Source organism: Geotrypetes seraphini, chromosome 1 (genome assembly GCF_902459505.1).
Source record: "Geotrypetes seraphini chromosome 1, aGeoSer1.1, whole genome shotgun sequence".
Taxonomy (NCBI): domain Eukaryota; kingdom Metazoa; phylum Chordata; class Amphibia; order Gymnophiona; family Dermophiidae; genus Geotrypetes; species Geotrypetes seraphini.
This window is the reverse complement of record NC_047084.1, coordinates 435,785,900-435,805,460: the sequence shown is the minus strand read 5'-3', so window position 1 is coordinate 435,805,460 and position 19,561 is coordinate 435,785,900. Positions and strand designations below refer to the sequence as shown.

The window sequence follows — 19,561 nt, the reverse complement described above, 5'->3', positions numbered from 1 at the left end:
CCAATCAGCTAACGGCTCTGCACGGGCAGAAATGAAGGAAGATTGCCCCTGTCGCAGTTCACCACTGGACCACCAGGAATATTAAAGGTGAGGGAGGTAAAAATTCTTAGAATCGGCTGAAACAGGAGGCGAGAGGGATCCCTCCTGTCCCGGCCACCGCTAGACCACCAGGTCTTATGGCAGGCCTGGCAGAGGCCTACAACAGTTTCGGGAGGGAGGCAAGTCAGCACTGACCCGAATATAAACACACACCATTTTTTTGGGCTCAAAAATCTCAGTTTATATTTGAGTATATATGGTATAAACGATATTGCCAAAGTATTGAATGGAAAAGGCGATACAGTTGGCAACAGGTGGATGCCCTGAGGGAGTGGACTGTATGAGAAGTGATCTACAAAAATTAGAAGCTTGAGCTATCGCTTGGCAGTTAAGCTTACTGTGAAGAAAATGTAGAGTGATGCATTTGGGGTATAGAAATCCAAAGTAGTATGCTAGAGGGGGTGAGAGGCTTATGTGCATGGACCAGGAAAGAGACCTTGGTCCTAGTGTCTGAGGATATCAAGATCGCAAAACAATTTGACAGGTCGGTTGCCAAGATCAGAAGGATGCTCAGCTGCATAGAGAGGAGCATAACCAGCAGAGAAAAGGTGGTGATAAATGCTCTTGTACAAGTCGTTGGTCAGATCACATTTGGAGTACTGTGTTCAGTTTCAGATGCTGAATCTTGCAAGGATGTAAAAACTCAAATCATTCAGAGGCGAATGAACAAAATGGTATGTGGTCTATGCTAGAAGATACATGAGAAGAGACTTAAAGACTATATATACTGGAGGGGAGGAGGGATAAGGGAGAAATAAGAGACATTTAAAACTTTCTATAAAACCAGATTCTATAGATTTAGAGAGCATGAAATGAAATTGCAATGATTGACTCTTAAAAGTAATGTGAGGAAATAAATTTTCATAGAGAGGGTGGTGGATGCCTGGAATGCTCTTCCATGAGAAGCGGTGGGATTAAAAACTGTGATGGAATTCACAAAGTTGTGGGACAAATATAGAGGTCCACTCACAATAAAACTTTAAATAGCATCCACATTTTAAAGGGGAAAAGAAGGTGCAGAGGAGGAGGGGGGTAGACTGCATCAAGTGTTAGTACCTTGAAAATAAAAAGGGAGGAGGGGGTAACCTACATGGAGTTGCAGGTACAACCCTAGCCGCTTGTCTAGGCAGACTAGGTCTATGTTGGTCTGTATCTGCCATCATTTATTATGTTGCTATATTACTGCACTGGAAACAATACCGTATATACTCGAATATAACCCAAAGCGATCTTTTTCTCCCCCAAAAAGGAGGAAAAAAGGATGACTGGTATAAACCGAGATTAGAAATTTGGGTGATCCTGGTGAGCCAGTCTACAAAAGCTTGAGAATATCCACTGCTTTTTTTATAGGCTAAGCAGCATAAAATCGTTTTTATTTTTTGGGATCTTCCCAGATAATAGTGACCTGGAATGGCCACTGCTAGAGACAGAATACTGGGCTTGATAGACCTTCAGTCTGTCCCAGTATGGCAACTCTTATGTTCTTAATTAAGAGAATAGGTAACAAAGTCTCCCTTCCCTTTTCTTCCCTGGTCTTCCTTCTCAATTTATTTTCTGCCTCAAATTCTTTCTTACTATCCAATCCTCAATTTCCCTCTTTTCATTGTGTCTACCTGCAGTTTGCACCTCTTGCTTTCATCCCTTCTAGTGTCTCACTAACTCTATCCTTTTCCCTCAATCCAGTATGTGCCTTTTTTCTTTATTCCCTCCTTCCATCAAATATGTGCACTCTCTCTCTCCACTTCCATCCAGCGTCTGCTCCCCTCTCTATGTACTCCCCACTTCCATCAATTGTTTGCTCTTCCCCTCCACTTCCATTCAGTGTCTGTTCCCCTCTCACTCTTCCCCGTCTTCCATCCAGCATCTGTCAATCCCCTCCCTTTCTCCACACAATAAGCCTAAAGCGCCACTCAATCTCTTCCCCTTGTCAGGCCATCTCCCTCCCTTCCTTCCCCTCACCTTTGCGGTGCTTTTCAAAACCAAAGTTTTTGTTTTCAGAGGGCCCCTGACACGGCAGCTCTGACACTTCTCCTGCTGCCGCTGTCAATGCTGTATTCTGATCCAGTGCAGGGTCTTGAGCATCTGCATATGCTCAAGTCCTGCCTGCTCCAGCCTACTCTGAGAATCTCAGAAAGGGGCAGGAGCTGGCAAGCTTTGAGCATTCGCAGATGCTCAAAGCTCTGCACCAGATCAGAATATAGTATTGATGGTGGCAGCAAATTTCCAGTGCTAATGGTAAGCGCGATGTCAGGGAGTGGGGCGTGCCATGGAATAGGGTGGCGGCTGAGGTGTGCATGGAGGATAATGGCTTTGAGATTCATCACAGGGGGGCATGTATTCAGCGGGGAGGGAGGTGGGGGAGGAGGGATTGTTCTATTGAAGATTTCAGCTCTGGTGGTCATCGGGAGTTGAATTGGGGAACAGCCGCACCATCGGTCAGGTAGTGGCTCAAATTATAAACCATTTTTTTGGCCCATAAATCTGTTTATATTAAAGTATATATGGTATACCAGGTTCTACATAGAACTGCTATAGCTCTCTCCATAGAAACTATATGCTAACAGCATCTTTTACTCCAGTTAAACACGCAGGAATTGGACAGACCCTCAGGTAATATAGAAAAAGGGGCCAGAAATTAGAAACAAATATCCAGACTGAAACGGTTACATTCCTTCCCCACCCCAGTCTTAGAACAGTATAATATTGGAAATAAAAGCATTTCCTCCTGTACTGCACAAAACATAAAAATAGAAGTGATGTCCACTGCCCATAACTTTCACGTTTTCATCACTAAATTAACTTTTTTTTTTTTCTGTCTTTGATTTAGAAATTTTGTTTTCCTAACCTGAGCTGGTTCCAGTCTCTATTCCAGGGTCAGTTACAAACATAACTTGATGGGTGATAAGTATCAGTAATTAGCCTAAGCATCATTTGGCACTAATTTGTAGTTTTATAAATAACTGACTTGTGCCCCTATCCTATGAACTGCGCACCTAAGTTCTATGGCATGCAACTCCAAGGGGGGACATGATGGATCAAGGGCATGCCAGGAACAATGTTATAGAATACTGTTAGTTGTGCACCTACCTACCAGTACTTAGATGTGAGCATCAGTGCTCATACCTAAAATTAGACACAAAAATGCAGACTTACACTAGTGTTCTGTAATTGCAGTTACGCACGTTTCTATTATAAAATTTGTACTTAGGCTTTAATGGTTTTATGCCCATTGGGTGACCTTTATTGAATTTCTCACTTGCTGTTTAGTGAACTTAACCATAAAAGCATGGAAAAGACATGTATATGATATTAGCGCCAATGCAGGGAAAATGCACTTAAACTAAATCACATTAGTTCACTTACCCCCCTCCTTTACTAACGCGTAGCGTGGGTTATAGCGCCGGCAGTGGTGGTAACTGCTCTGACACCCATAGGACTCCTATGAGCATCGGAACAACTGCCGCTGCTGGCGCTAAAACCTGCGATAAAGGTTAGTAAGGAGGGGGTTAGTCCTGGTTTCGTTATGTCATTAAGGGTCTGCAAAACATCTGTGCCATTTAAAGAAAAAAAGGGAAAAAAAACCCCGGCAGAAGCCCTGACAACAGTGACAAGAGGCTGCACATGTCTCAGTCGCTCACTGAGCGATTGAGTCGGTGAGTTTGCGTGCAAATCATTTGCATGCAAACGATAGTGAATCAATTGCTGTTTGAAAATCGGCCAACAGTGATTGAGTTGCTATCTTTAGTGAATTTCCATTACTAACAGCTGGAACAGTTCTCCTTGTAGAGATTCCAGATTCTCCCTACGTCTAGGAGATCCTGCAATAGGGATCTCCCAATCAACATCATGCATATTAAAATCATCTATTAGTAGTGCTTCCCCTTTTATAGCTATGCGGTTAGTGCTGATATTCAGTATTTAACTGTTTAAAGTAACAGCAAATTGGACTGCATAAAACACAATCCTGTCTTTGTCTGTTTTCACCTATCTAGTTAAGGACTGAATATTGGCCTTAACAGGATAAGTGCTGGCTCTCTGCACACAACCAGATATTCAGTGTCTGGAGTTGGCCTGGTATTGAATATCCAGGCATAAGGATGTCGGTGGCTAAAAAATTGCTCACTGCTGCTGGCTGAATATTTACCCTTTTGCTACCAAAAACAAAGTTGGTTTTGAAAGACCCTCTTTCATATAGCTAGGGAATATTTTAGTTATCACTCATAAGACAGTTGTTTATTGGGTAGATATCAAGAAGTTGCTGGCATATGTAGTGATGCTTTAAATATTTGTCTCCCTGTTCTAGAAAATTCTCCAGTAGGAAGAGTTTGTTTCATTAGGATGATCATTTATTTTTTCTTTAAATTTGATCTCTGTGTAAAGAAATAAACTGTATAAATATGTATAAAACTGGACTGGATTAGTATGGAGAAGACTGGACATATACCACAGAGTTCACCCCTTCTCTGTGTATAACTGTTGGCATCTTCAGAGTTTTCTTAAAATTTATTCAGGCCTTTTATTGTCCATTGAATGCTCTTGAGTTTTATTTCATTTGGTGCACATTCCACTCCCTATTTGTCAAAAAAAGGAAAAACATTAAAAAAAACCCCAAGGCAAAAAAACCCCCAAATAACAACCCAACAGCAACCACCTTTGACATCTATCTGGAGTTACTTAATTTCATTCTATTCACGTAACAGAAAATTTGTTGTTTTTTTACTCACTTTTAATACATCTGAAAAGCTGAGGCAATACGTCTTCCTTACTGGCCTTTTAAAGCGCATCACAGCTTATAAAGATTCTGGGGGTTTTTGAACACCAGTGTAGGCACTAGCAATACCCTCTGAATAATCTTTATTTAACAGAGATTGCTTACCCTAGATTAGGATCCAGTAATAGATCTTGATGTATGATAAAACTTTCCTGATTTGAATGATCCACCAAGAATTTTCCTCTTAATGAGTCTTGTCTTATACATCCAATCATCCACTTGTGAAGGTTTAGTAAGTTCCCTTATGGCATTTGCAATATTTAAACTGGGAACCAGGTTTTGAAACAATGGCATTGTTTACTGAGACATGTGTCTCAGTGCTATTCGTGTGTGTCCTGAGCAAAAATGATTTTGTGATACTATGGCTTAAAGATTCAGTAGGAAGTTAAAAATAAAGCACTTAGCCTGCTGATTGAGTTGGTCCTGTGCTTTAAAGGAGAAGGCATACCTCTCGTTACACTTGTGTTGCAGTGGAAGATGATTGCCTTTCAGGTTGCATCATTCACCTTAACAAGAGTTTGATAGCCATAAGCTGTTAAACTATTACATATGAGGAAGAATTCTGTATGATCCAGTCTTTAATTTTTTTCCCCTCATATCTTTGATTAATTTATGTTGTATGAATAACCAGTAGCATTACCTGCAGGATTCCCCTTAGCTTCACCTCATAAGACATGTTAAAAACTGCAGGAATCTGTGGTGAGTGGGTTTTGTAATAATAATAATAACTTTATTTTTGTATACCGCCATACCCAGAGTGTTCTAGGCGGTTCTCATTTGTTAGTCAAAGTTACAAGCGGTTCATGACAATTGAACAAAGTTGCAAGCAACGAAGTAGTTGAGGTTGGATAGAGAGGAAACGAGTAGGTCAAGGAGGAGGAATATGGGGAATGTAGGTTGGGGGTAGTACAGAAGAGGGGGAGTTGTAGGTTTTGGTTCGTTGTAGGTTGATGGGTTTTGAGAATGTACTCAAACTAGATGTTGACATAATCCCCTTTTCAAAGAGTTTAGGTCAAAGGCCCATTACTCATTTTGAAGAAGCAAGATGTATTCCAGTGGAGTTAACTGATTTATTTTACCACACATGGAAGCACAGTGCTAGGCAGCTCCATTTCTGTTGTCAGATTTTTTTGGCTGTTAACACTGTGACCTTAGATGAAATTGATAGATCATTTGTGGTACAGGCTGCCTGCGCTTGTGGTTTTTATTGCTTGATGGTGCTTTCTTTTGCAGATCTGAGGACAAAAAGAGCATGAACTGGAAACAGCTACCAAAGAAACCGTGCAAGAATCTGCTGGGCGCCCTGAAAAAGCTGTATCCAGAGCTGGCACAAGGTAAATAATGGAAACAAAACAGGTTAAGGGAAACTCATGCTCTGAGACAGTGCAGATAAATGTGATGGTGTGGAAGAGAGGTCTAGTAGTTGGTGCAAACACCCTGTGTTTCCCACTGCCATGCCTTGTGACCTCGTTTACCCCATTGTTTCCTCAGGTTTAAAACTTAGATTGTAGGGGAATACTTACTTTATTTTACAAATCTATTTCTTGCTTTGCCTAAAAAGTCTAATCAGGTTACAAAAAAAAAAAAAAAAAAATCATAAAAGCAATAACAATAAAACATACATTAACATATGCCTATCAGAAAAACATATGTTCTTTAGCACACTCCAGACCGGTAGAGGTTAATCTTACAAGCGGGTATATATCTCATCATGACCAGCAGGTGGAGACTGAAACAAAACTGTGGAATGGTACATAAGAGATACCTTCCCCTATTCCTATCAGTCTTCTTTCAGTCTCCAGCAGGTGTGAGTGAGCTGTACCCATCTCCCTTGGTAGGGCTGTTGGAATTTGTTTAGGGTTTCTAGTCCCTGTTTTTGGCCGAAATGAGCTTGGGTGGGCCCTGTTTGGGGGTCCGTCTGACCTCGGGGGTGTCAAACCCAGCGGGTCTCGTGCTGGGTCCCTCCCCCCATTTCCTCCACCTCCCCCCATTTTTTTTTGAGGAGCCTCAGCAGTAAGCCTTGCCCCCTAATTCAAGCGATGCATATTGCTTTGAGAGCCTTTGTAGTCTTCTGTAAAAAAAAAAAAAAAAAATCCTGCTGTAGTGCCAGTCTGAAGGGTTGCTTTCCCTTTACCTATGCTGTAAATTACTGTATTCTTTATCGCTTGGTAGACTGGTATAATCCTTACAAATGGGTAATATGCCTCACTGCTACCAGCAGGTGGAGACTGAGATCAAACTTGTATATCAATATAGCATGCCCCTCTTGCTACTCCAGTTTTCCTCAGTCTCCAGTAGCAGGTGGTAAGGCTTTTCAGCTCCCCTCTTAGCACTGTTGGAACTTTGTGGACTCCTGGTTCCCCTTTTTGTGCTGGATAGAGCTTGGGCAGGTTCTATTTGGAGATCCGTCTGACCTCGGGGGTATTAAACCCGGCGGGTCTCGTGCTGGGTCCCTCTCCCCCACCTTCCTCCACCTCCCCATATTTTTGTAGTTGGCCTCAGCAGGCATTCTAGCCCCTTGGTTGGTTAGCCCTCCAGCTTTGAGAGCCATGGAGTCTGTTATGACTAAGTAAAAAGAAATAACAAAAAAATCCTGAGGTGTGCCAGTCTAAATGGCTCATTTCCCTTTATAAATGCCTTTTTTCTGTGTTTTTTCTCAACTAACCGGCACTTTTTTTTACAGCTAGGGCAGTTTTCATCACAATGAGCAAGCGTTGTGCAGGCCGAAGTGGTGGGGAAGCCTTGTCGGCAGTGGATGCTGGCGGCCAGGGCACCCCGCCGCATGTGTCTCACGGTTCGGCTTTGGATTGTGGGGAAGCCCGGGCTTCCCCCGACACCCACGCGGGGGGTTTTCTAGCCACCGACGGTCAGGGAGCACAGGATTCACTTATCGCCAGTTTGGCTGGGGATTCCCTTTTCACGTCGATCGGTTCCTTGGCGTTAGGAAAGTCCCAGGCTTTTCAGATACGACAGACCACAGGAGCTCCGATTTTGGAGGTTTCAGGTCCAATTTCGGCGGGAACCTCCCCATTCATTTCAGTTACCTCAGGTTACCTTCCCCCTCTTCTGGAAATACAGGGGCAAGGTATGTCAGGGTCCCCTGGGAGTCCCTTGGGGCCACTGGGGATCTTTCCCCATGAAATTATGTTAGCACTTTGTAAAGCTTATGTGCTGGCAGCAGGAGGTTCCGCGTCCACTCCAGGGGTCTGGGGTGGGGGGGGTTACCCTTGACATATTCCCTGATGCAGCCCCACACAGCGGCAGTTTTGCCCCCCTCTACTCCTCTCTCATCCAAATGCACAAGGGTCAATTGGGATGAGGATTTTTTCCCAGAGGATCACGAGGTGATTCATGAGGACCTGGACCCTTGGAAAGAATACCAGGATCCTCTTGGGGGGGGCTGGGTTCCACCGGCAAGGGGTTCGAGCAGCCGGTGGGATTTATCGACCCATCCTGGATTTGAAGGGGGTCAACAGGGCTCTTCACGTGCCTTCTTTCCACATGGAAACTCTGCGGTCTGTGATTCTGGCGGTTCAGCTAGGGGAATTTCTGACCCCTCTCGATCTGACCAGGCCTACTTACACATTCCTATTCGGGTCTCCCATCATCGCTTCCTGCGCTTTGCGATCTTGGGGCAACCCTATCAGTTCTGTGCACTTCTCTTTGGTCTGGCCATGGCTCCGCGGACGTTCACCAATGTGATGGTGGTTGTCGTGGTGGCATTGCGCAAAGAGGGCATTCTTGTTCATCCTTATCTGGACCAATGGTTGATTCGAGCCAAGTCGTTCCAGGAGAGCATTCAGGTCACGGCTTGGGTGGTGGAGTTTCTGCAGTCGCTGGGATGGGTAGTCAACCTTGCAAATAGCCGGTTGTCTCCATCTCAGCACCTGGAATATCTTGGGCTCTTGTTTGACTCCTCCTTAGGGAAGGACTTCCTTCCGGAGACCCGGGTGAGCAATCTCAAATTCGCCTGCTTATGGCATTCCAGTGTCCTGGGGCACAGGATTTCCTCCAAGTCTTGGGGTCGATGGCGGCCTCTCTCAATGTAGTGAGGTGGTCGTGGGCCCACATGCATCCTCTTCAGTATCCTCTTCTTTGGAGGTGGTCGTCTTAGAGGCACAATCTAGATCACCCTGTTCCGCTTCCGGGCTTAGCTCGGGGCAGTCTTCGCTGGTGACTTCAGACCCCCCATCTTGTACAAGGGGCGAGTCTGAATCAGCCTCAGTGGACGGTGCTGCTCAAGGATGCCAGTTTTCTCGGTTGGGGGGGCTCAGTGTCTAGGTCACTCAGCTCAGGGCACCTGGTCCACGGAGGAGGCTTCTTGGTCGATCAATGTTTTGGAGACCAGAGCCATCATCTCGCGTTGCTAGCCTTCCAGTCCTTTCTGATGGGCAAGTCAGTCAGGGTTCTATCAGACAATGCCACGGCTGTGGCCTATGTCAATCATCAGGGGGCACCAGGAGCACTTTGTTGACGCAGGAGCCGACTCTGCTCATGGTCTGGGTGGAGTTGCACCTTCAAGAGATCTCAGCATCCCACATAGCTGGACTGGAGAATGTTCAGGCGGACTTCCTAAGTCATCACATTCTAAATCCCGGAGAGTGGTGTCTTAAGCGTTGTGGCCTTTCAGTTGATAGTGCAGTCTTTGGGGTCAGCCCCTCATGTACCTTATAGCCACAAGTGTCAATGCCAAAATGCCCCGCTTCTTCAGTCTTCGAGGACCAGGATGCTCTGGTTCTACCATGGCCAGTGTAGGGGCTGTTGTATGTGTTCCCTCCGTAACCATTAGTGGGCAGAGTTCTCCGCATAATTTGCCATCCAGGCCTTGTGGTTCTGGTAGCTCCAGATTGGCCTTGATGACTGTGGTACATGGATCTGGTGAGACATCTGGTGATGGATCCTCTTTTTCTGCCTCTCTTGGACGACCTTCTAACTCAGGGTCCCATTCCAATGTTCGATCCGAGTCCCTTTTATCTTACGGCTTGGCTCTTGAAAGGGGTCGCCTAGGTAAGAAGGGGTATTCAGATAAAGTGATCTCAACTCTCTTGGGTTCCTGGAGGCTTTCTACCTCTCGGGCTTATGTGAGGGTTTGGCATCTATTTGAGGAGTGATGTGATGTGCGTGGAGTTGTCTCTTTTCGCGCTTCCTTGCCTGCCTCTTAGAGTTCTTGCAGGATGGCTTGGACAGGGGACTGGCTTGGTCTTCTCTATGGGTTCAGTTTTCGTCCTTGTCAGCCTTGTGGGGGTTGTTGACAGGTCAGAATTTGACTGCCATTCCTGATGTGATTCATTCTTGCGGGCAGCCAGATTGCTCAATCCTCCCGTGCAGCCCTCTATTCCATCTTGGGATCTGAATCTGTTCTAGTGCATCCACCTTTTGAACCATTGGACGACTGCTTTTTGAAGGACCTTACTCTTAAGGTGGTCTTCTTGGTGGCCATTACTTCTGCTAGACGTGTTTCTGAGCTGCAGGCTTTCTCTTTTAGGACTCCCTTCTTGGAGTATTCTAGGAAGCAAGTTGTCTTGAGGCCTGTTCCTTCCTTTCTGCCAAAAGTGGTTTCTCCTTTCCATGTCAATCAATGTGTAATCCTCCCGGTGTTGGGTTGTCGGGAGTGCTCTTCTAAGCAGAGATAGCTGCGCAAGTTTGATGTCAGTCTGGTCCTTCGCTCTTATGTACAGAGGACCCAGAAGATCAGGAAATCAAATCATCTCTTTGTCCTTCTAGCGGGTCACGCTGGATCAAGGAGACTATTGCTTCCACTTATCTTCTGTTGAAGAAGCCTGTTTCCGACTTTCTCAAGGCTCATTCCACTAGTGGTCAGGCAGCTTCTTAGGCTGAGTCTTCTCTAGTGCCTCCAGTGGATATTTGCAAGGCTGCAGTTTGGTCTTCTCTGCATTCCTTTGTCAGACACTACCGTGTGGCTGTTCACACGTGTTGGGATGTGGTAGTCGGTGAACGTGTTCTGGTGTTGGCCCTTCGGGGTCCCACCCTTGTTGGGTACTGTTTTGGTACATCCCATTCGTAAGGACTATACCAGTCTACCAAGCGATACAGAAGGAGAAATTAGGTTCTTACCTGCTAATTTTCTTTCAGTTAGCTTGTAGACTGGTATAGACAAGACTTTTAGAAAAGAAATAAAGACCATACTCTTCAAGAAAACTCTGAAAAAAGAAATAATACCGCAAGTCTCAAACTCCACCTCTCACTAAAGCCAACTACCCCAAATAACCTTACCCATTTCAAATAATCTTACCCATTTCTTACTCTTTTTGAAAATGACCAATTTATTATTTTTTTTTTTTTGTAAGTTCTTCTTGTAATACATCTTGGATAATTCTTTTGTAATCCGCCTTGAACTGCAAGGTAATGGCGAAATAGAAATTCCTAATGTAATGTATAGTCCCCCACACTGTCTGTCTTTGTGCGGAGTTTGTTGATTTTTGCTCGCATGCAGATTTTCAATTTTTCTGTGGGTTCTAGTATTTTTCTAGGGCTGGAGAGAATTAAGAACAGTGCAGTGGCTCAGCTAGCTTAGTTGGTGAGCTGTGGGGATGTTTTACTTCCAGGATCAATTTCTATACATGTTCCAACAGTTGTTTAATTACTCCTTATCCCAAATAGCAGCCTGGTATGAAAGCATTCGATCATGATATCTTTTTAGTTTACATTTCACCGATGGAAAAATCAAAAGAGTTTTAGAGCTTCAAGAAAATTTTTGAGTGGGGAAACAAAATAACTCAATCAAGTAAGGAGGAGCTTCACCAGTTAAAACTTTATAATACATGCAGCCTCCATTGGCAGCCAATGCAACTCTCGACAAAGATGAGATAACGTGATCATACTTTTTCAAGCCATAAATAAGTCTTACTGTAGTGTAGTGAAGTGGAAATAAGTTCATAATTCCATACACAGTGGCTTTCCTCCGCCATCAGGGTGTGGGAACAGTTTAGTATCAAGTCAGAACCTTCCTTTTCTGTTTTTCCTCTGAGCTCTTTACTTCCTCTTGGATCTCTCCCTAATAAATCCAGCCTGGAGAAGAAGTACTCCTTTACCTATGAATCCTGCCCCTCTGACTCAGCACTGCTGCCAAATTAGGGACTTCCGGAACATGTAGTTTTCATAGATTGGTCCACTTCGCCCTGCTGCCTAGTGGGGAGGGGGACACAAAACAACTACAGCGTTAGGTCAATCCCTGAATCTTTTACATATGCCTATCTACTAGAAAGACATTAACAAGGTACTCTTTTGGGATCTTGTCAGGTTATTAGACTTGATGGACCTTTAGTCTGTCCCAGTATTGCAATTCTTATGTTCTTATGGATGTTCTGACTTATGGTGGAGAGAGGAAAAGAAATAATAACAGATATAATTAGCCAGGTTGTAGCACACATAGTGAAGGAGAAGATTGGTGCTGTTATTAGCTAGGATTTGTATCCTGTTTCATTAAGGCTTACTCTTCATATTCTTCATATCCATTCAGTTTAAGTAAATATGCTTTGTTGAGGGAGAACTTTTAAAGGGGTGTGGGGTTGGGGGATTTTATGACATATAGAAGTGTTTTTGTGATCAATAGTATGTTTTTTTGGGTTTTTTTTCCCAAATTCTTTATTCATTTTTTCATCTTACATCAAGAATACAATATTACATCATTTAAACCTTGTAAACATCTGTATTTCTTTTAACATCATCTTAAAAACATACATTTATACCCTCCCCACCACCCTTCCCACAAATATTTTAATCAAAAATATCATAGTATGTTTTTTTAACATAAGAATTGGAATTATGTTACATCAGCACAGGAGTCTGTACCTTAGGCATTATCCATCTTTAGTCGCGAACTGCTGTATAAGGATGTCAATCACATCTTTCGGCTCCTCGTCCTTCACCAGCCATCTTCAGTTTTTTCTTCTACAAGTAAACTGAGAAGGTGTGTTCTAATTTGGACATTTTCTGCATTTTTCACGTGGCTTCAGTCCCAGAAAGTCCCCATTCTTGGGGTCTACTCTGCCTGGGATAGGACGTGGAGCCAAAAGGGCGGGCTGCTGTTCGCAGGGCAGCCCTTAGGTGTACTTGTGAAGCCATTCTGCTTTGTGATCAATTGAGGCACAGGGTCCGTTCCCCTGGGAGCCTGCTCGCCTGCTGATTTATCAGAGGCTTGAGCATAGTCTGTGGGGCCCCTGTGTAACAACCCTTTGGGTATCATGGAGCCAGCTGCATGTTGATCTCCCCCTCCAGTTGTGTCTCTTGGTTTCCTGGGGACACTGTATTCGGTCACTGTCCGGCCAACTGAGAGCCTGAAGATCTCCAGAGGAGGACAGTGTTCAGCAGGAATTTAAGGTAAAAAGTCCTTTCCTTAAGGCATGCTACAGTAAAGCTGACGCAGACAGGCACAGCAGAAGCCACAATGAGTTAGCCCATTACTTCCTATGGGGAAAATCAGGGGAGTCTATAAAAATTAAATGTAAGGGTTTCTGGGACCAGGGTTTAGGTTCCCCACCTCCAAAATCCCTTTCCCTGAATTTTCTAAACTTCAGGGAAGCCTCAAAGGGCTGTTTTTGCACCAATCTTTCCCATCATGGAATCTTAATGTCATCTTGAAGAGCTTTTCTATGCCTCTATATGAGCCTCTGCAAGAAGCGTCTCTGCTGGATCTTACAGTGAAGACAGTATTTCTGTTGAAAATAGTTTTAGCGAGATGGATCTCTCTTTCTTGCAGAGAGCCTTTCCACAGGTTCACAGAGGCTGGATTTACAGTGCATATGGTGCCTTCCTTCCTTCGGTAATGTCAGCCTTTCACAACAATCGAGAGATTTGTTTGCTCATATTCACCCTTTGGGTTTGACCAAGCAGGATAGGATATTGCAGAGGCTAGATGGCGAAGAATTTGTGTTCTACCTGGAAAAGACCAATGATTCTTGGCTCTATGACCAGTCAGTCACCATGAGGTAGACCAGCTTCCAAGGCTTCAATTGCCAGATGGATTTATTTGCATGGCAATTTTGTTGGCGTACATTGCCTGTGGCAAACAACCACCAATTTCTTTCAAGGTACATTTGACCAGAAGTATGGCCTCTTCCTGGGTGGAATTCCAGGCAGTTCCTCCCGAAGAGATCTGTAGAGTGGCTATTTGATCTACTCTCCATACCTTTACAAAGTTCTACAGAGTGGACGTGGCGGCTCGAGAGGATGTCGTTTGAGTCTTAGGCTCATCTGTCACTCCTTAGACATCTGTCACTGCTTTGGTACATCACTTAAGGTATAGACTGCTGCACTGATATAAAAGAATGAAAGATTAGGTTCTTAGCTAGATAATCTTTCTGTCAATCATATGCAGGATTCTGTACCGCCTGTCCTGTCAGTGTTGCACTTTGCCTTCTTTCTGCCTTGGATATTGCTGCTGATGATGTTCTGTCAGTCGGATAACCATATAAGAAGAAATTCCTATGAAAAATGAATATGGTGAGCCTCAGGGTTCTTTATATATATTAGTTTTAGTTGCACACAATAGGTTGGTTCCTAAGGTTGCTAAGTTGCAAGTTCATGTTAATTATTCTTTTTTTTTCATAAGTTACAGAGCAGAGCAGAAATGTATGATATCTCCAAGGAAATTCCCCTCCTTCTCTTTTCTTCTGTTTCAGTGGATTTAGATTGCTTTCGTACAAACCAAGGAGGGCATTATTTGCCATATATGTAACATCGCTGTAAATGTACAGTCTCTTCTTTTGTTAACCGCATTGAACTTCCATGGTATTGCGGTATACAAGAATAAAGTTATTATTATTATTATTATTCTCCACTGGTGCAGCCCTCCCAGGGTAGTGTGTTATACCAACCCCTTTGGGCAGTGTGGAAACAAGTTCTGTCTTATTGGGGGCAGGATCCACATCTTAGTATGTTTAAGCCTTTGGTAGATAATGCTACCTTTCCCCCGTGGCTTATGCCCTCGGTGTTCAGCATGTAGAGTCGTAGGGGTATATTCCAATTATCCTGCAAGGGGGGGGGGCTACTTTACTCTCTTATGAGGACTTGCTTGCTAGGGGGATTCTGGTGTTGGGGGCACAATATGCATATCGATAAATTCGACATTATGTGGGGTCCCTCCCGGTGGGTTCTCTCTCCTGGGACTTTGGAGTTCGGTTTGAGGAATTTCTGGAGGCCTCTGAGGAGACCGGTGTCTCTGTTTCCTATTTTCAAAAGGGATTGCTTAACTTATAACCTTCAGGGACTTTCTCTGGGATAATTCAGCACTGGCAGAGAGATCTCACTTGGAAATTAACCTTCCCTGTCTTAATGAGGGCAATTAAGGGCATACCGGGGCTGGTGGGGTGTGCCGACTTGCAAGAATGTCATTATCGTACTATGCTGAGGGCTTATGTACCCCAGAGCCAGGCTTATCATATGGGGTGTATTGCCACGTAGCTTTGTATAAAATGTCATGAAGTGGTAAACTCTTATGTTCATGGTCTGTGGGTGTGTTCAACAGTTCAGAGGTTTTGGCGAGAGTTGGCTCTCTTTGAGCACAATTCTGAACACCACAGCCTCTTTCTCAGCGCCTGGTATGCTATTTTGTCATTTTACTTTGTTTAACATGCATCCAGATAGGGAACGCTTGTTTCTTAGTAAATTTTATATTGTGGGGAAAAAATGTATTATGGCCCATTGGCTCTCTGATCAGCCTCCTTCAAGTTGGTATTGGAGGAATAAGCTACATACTTTGCTGCGATGGGAAGCAAGAGCAGTAGCAGGATCCCGAAAGCATTGTACAGCATTTCTTCAAGTGTAGACTCCTTAGTTGCAGGTCTTGAGTCTGAGAGGCCGCAGTCAGATTTTGAATACATTATGAAGTGAAGTTTTTGTAATGTGTCCTTGGGTTGCCTTCTGTATCCTGGTGGGGAGTAGGGGGAGTGGGGCCAAAGGATAGAGTGGTCCTGTTGGAGTGGGTGGTTAGGAGAAGGGTTGGGTCAGGGGTCTTGTTATTGAATTTTCTTGCTTTGGTTGGATGCTGTATATTTTTCTTGTTTACAATAAAAATGTAAAAAAAAAAAATACCCCACTGGTGAAGGAGGAAGAGCTGAAAGATTCTGTAGCAGTTCATGACTATAAATGGATAACACCTAAGGTACAGACTTCTGTATATGATTAACAGAAATATTATTATTCAGGTAAGAGCCTAATCTTTCAATAGCATAAAGTATCTTGTACATACTTGTTTTTGTTTGTCTGATGCCTGTTGTGATGATCTCCCCCTACTTTTTGTCTCAGTGCACAGGAAGACACAGGAAGGTTCTGCAGTAGAGATGACCCCTATAGAGGCAGATTTTTCATGGCAGAAGAAGATGATGGAGCTGGAGATGGAGATTCAGGAGGCCTTTTTGCGCTTTATGGCATCTGTGCTGAAAGGCTATAGACCCTACCTCAAGCCCATCACACAGGCACCTTCAAACAAAGCCACCGCAGCCAACTCCCTGTTTGACCATCAAGGTAACTGGAATATACTTCTTTTAGGCTGTCATTCTTGAGGGTTTATGGCTCCATCCTAATGAAGCTGAAGCAGAATTGTTCAGCTGATTCAGGCAGGCCTTTGTCTCCTGTGCATTTTGTTGTGGAGTTGGTTGCATTTTGCTTTTGCTTTTTTGTTTTATTTCATTGTTTGCTAGTTTTCTACAAAAAAACAAACAAACCCCTGAACATAGCACATAGACGAAAAACATGTTGCATACATGTGAATGCTGAGACTTTGGTGTTATAACTGTATGTATGTAAATTGCTTTGATTGCAGTATATCAAGTCCCTTTCTCGTTGTACCACCTTATGGAGAACCAGCTTCAGAACAAATATGGGTGGTCCAGAGTTTCCCCCCTCTCTTTTTGGAGGGGTGAAAAGGAAACCATCTCCAAATTAGAAGCTGTTGGTTCAGTTGTGATAGTCACAGTTCCTAGAGAAAATTTGTGATCTAGCAGTCTATCCCAAATTCTGTCTACACCCTTCTCTCCCTACTCCCACCATCTCTCCCTCCCTCCACAATTGTTTGTCAAACAAGAACAATTGTACTACTACTAGAGTTCCACTGAAATGGACTTCATCTGTTTTGGGTAGTGGAAGAATAGTGAGTTTTTAGAAATATGATGGCAGATAAAGGCCAATTGGCTCATCCAGTCTGACCATCTGCATCATCCACTATCTCCTCTTCTCCCTAAGAGATCCCATGTACCTCTCTCACATTTTCTTGAATTCTTTCTCTTCACCACCTCTACCGGGAGACTTTTCCACATATCTACTATCCTTTCTGTAAAAAAGAAATAATTTCCTCCAGAATTTTAAACAATATTCTAAATAAGATCTCACCAGTCTTATACAGGGGCATCAATATCTCCTGTTCCTACTGTCCATTCCTCTCCATATACAACCAAGCATCCTTCTTGCTTTCGCCATCGCCTTTTCAACCTGTTTGGCCACCTTAAGATCATCACATACTATAATCCCCAAGTTCTCCTCTTTCATGCACAAAACTGCCATTCCCTCTGGTTTTTGCAGCCCAAATGCATGATCTTGCATTTTTTAGCATTAAAACTTAACTGCCAAATTTCAGACCAATTCTCAAGTCTAGGTCCTTTCTCATGTTATCCATACCATCAGGGGTGTCTACTCTATTGCAGACTTTGGTATTGTCCACAAAGAGGTAAATCTTAACAAACAGCCCTTCAGCAATATCGCTTACAAAATTATTAAAAAGAACAGACCCAAGAACCAAACCTTGAGGCACACTACCTGTAGCATCCCTTTCCTCAGAATGATCTCCATTGACCACAACCTTCTGTTCCTTCCACTCAACCAGTTCCAGACCTAATCCGTCACTTTAGGACCTATCCATAGGACACTCAGTTTATTTATTAGATGCCTATGTGGAACATTGTCAAAGGCTTTGCTATAATCTAAATTCTCCACATCTTTATCTCAGAGGATTTTTGTTCACGATTTTCTTGGAGTAATCTTATTCAGATTTTTGGAGGTAGCAGGATCTTTAGCACATTTCTCTCATTTGCAGAAGTCATCTTACTTCTTGCATAAGAACATAAGAACATAAGCAGTGCCTCCGCTGGGTCAGACCACAGGTCCATCTTGCCCAGCAGTCCGCTCCCGCGGCGGCCCGAACAGGTCACGGCCTGTCTGAGACACCAGAAGGGGCCCCCTTGCCACCTTGGTTTCCCATTGAGTTTTATCTTCCCATCGAAGTCCTAACCCTCCGGTCTTGCACATGCACTACCTGGTTGGGTTTCTATACTTATTACCTGGTTAGCTTTCTATACCTGTGTTACATCCCAGCACCTCTCTCAGTATCCCACGATCCCTTTATCCCTCAGGAATCCGTCCAATCCCTGTTTGAATCCCTGTACCGTACTCTGCCTGATCACTTCCTCCGCGGTAGCGCATTCCAAGTGTCCACGACCCTTTGGGTTGAAAAAAAACTTCCTTGCATTTGTTTTGAACCTATCTCCCTTCAGTTTCTCCGAATGCCCCCTCGTACTTGTTGTCCCCTTCAGTCTGAAGAATCTGTCCCTATCCACCCTCTCTATGCCCCTCATGATCTTGAAGGTCTCTATCATATCTCCCCTGAGCCTCCTTTTTTCCAGAGAGAAGAGCCCCAGCCTATCCAACCTCTCGGCGTATGGGCAGTGTTCCAGCCCTCTTACCAGTTTCGTTGCTCTCCTTTGGACTCTCTCAAGCACTGCCATGTCCTTCTTGAGGTACGGCGACCAATATTGAACGCAGTATTCCAGATGCGGACGCACCATAGCTCTATACAATGGCATGATGACTTCCCGCGTCCTGGTTGTTATGCCCCTCTTTATGATGCCCAGCATCCTGTTGGCTTTTTTCGAGGCTGCTGCGCACTGAGCAGATGGCTTCAGTGATGCATCTACCAGCACACCCAAGTCTCTCTCAAGACTGCTGTCTCCCAATAATGCCCCCCCCAATTTGTATTTGAACAACGGGTTCTTTTTACCTATATGCATGACCTTGCATTTTTCCACGTTAAAGCGCATTTGTCATTTGTTTGCCCAGTCTTCCAGCTTGTCCAGGTCCCTTTGCAGGTCCTCACACTCCTCCCTAGACCTAACTCTGCCGCACAGTTTGGTATCGTCTGCAAATTTTATAACCTCGCACTTTGCCTCTTTTTCCAGGTCATTGATAAATATGTTGAAGAGTAACGGCCCCAGCACCGATCCCTGTGGCACACCGCTTGTGACTCCCCGCCAGTCAGAGTATTGTCCCTTTACTCCGACCCTCTGCAGTCTACCCGACAACCAGTGCTCGATCCATCTGTGCACATCCCCTCCCACCCCGTGGTTCCACAGTTTCCTAAGCAGCCTTTCATGTGGCATCCTTGTCGAAAGCCTTTTGAAAATCAAGGTAAATGATGTCTATAGGTTCCCCATTGTCCACCCGACTGCTTATTCCCTCAAAGAAGTACAGAAGGTTCGTTAAGCCATGACCTTCCATTACAGAATCCATGCTGGCTTGTTCTCAGTAGGCCATATCTCTCGATATGCTCGCAAATACCATCCTTGATCATAGCTTCCACCATCTTCCCTATAATTGAAGTCAGGCTCACCGGCCTGTAGTTTCCGGGGTCTCCCCTCGATCCCTTCTTGAAGATAGGTGTGACATTCGCCAATTTTCCAGTCC

General features: G+C 44.2%; 1 protein-coding gene across 7 annotated transcripts in view; it reads left to right on the top strand.

The window, feature by feature from the left end:
* The window catches only part of DENND4C (DENN domain containing 4C), a 318,792-nt gene that overhangs the window by 153,583 nt on the left and 145,648 nt on the right, over positions 1-19,561 (top strand). For all 7 annotated transcript variants that reach the window (XM_033919674.1, XM_033919664.1, XM_033919681.1 and 4 more), the window contains 2 exons: positions 6,104-6,204; positions 16,136-16,354. In XM_033919674.1, coding sequence (XP_033775565.1) covers positions 6,104-6,204; positions 16,136-16,354 — 320 coding nt within the window. The remainder of the gene's footprint in view (positions 1-6,103; positions 6,205-16,135; positions 16,355-19,561) is intronic.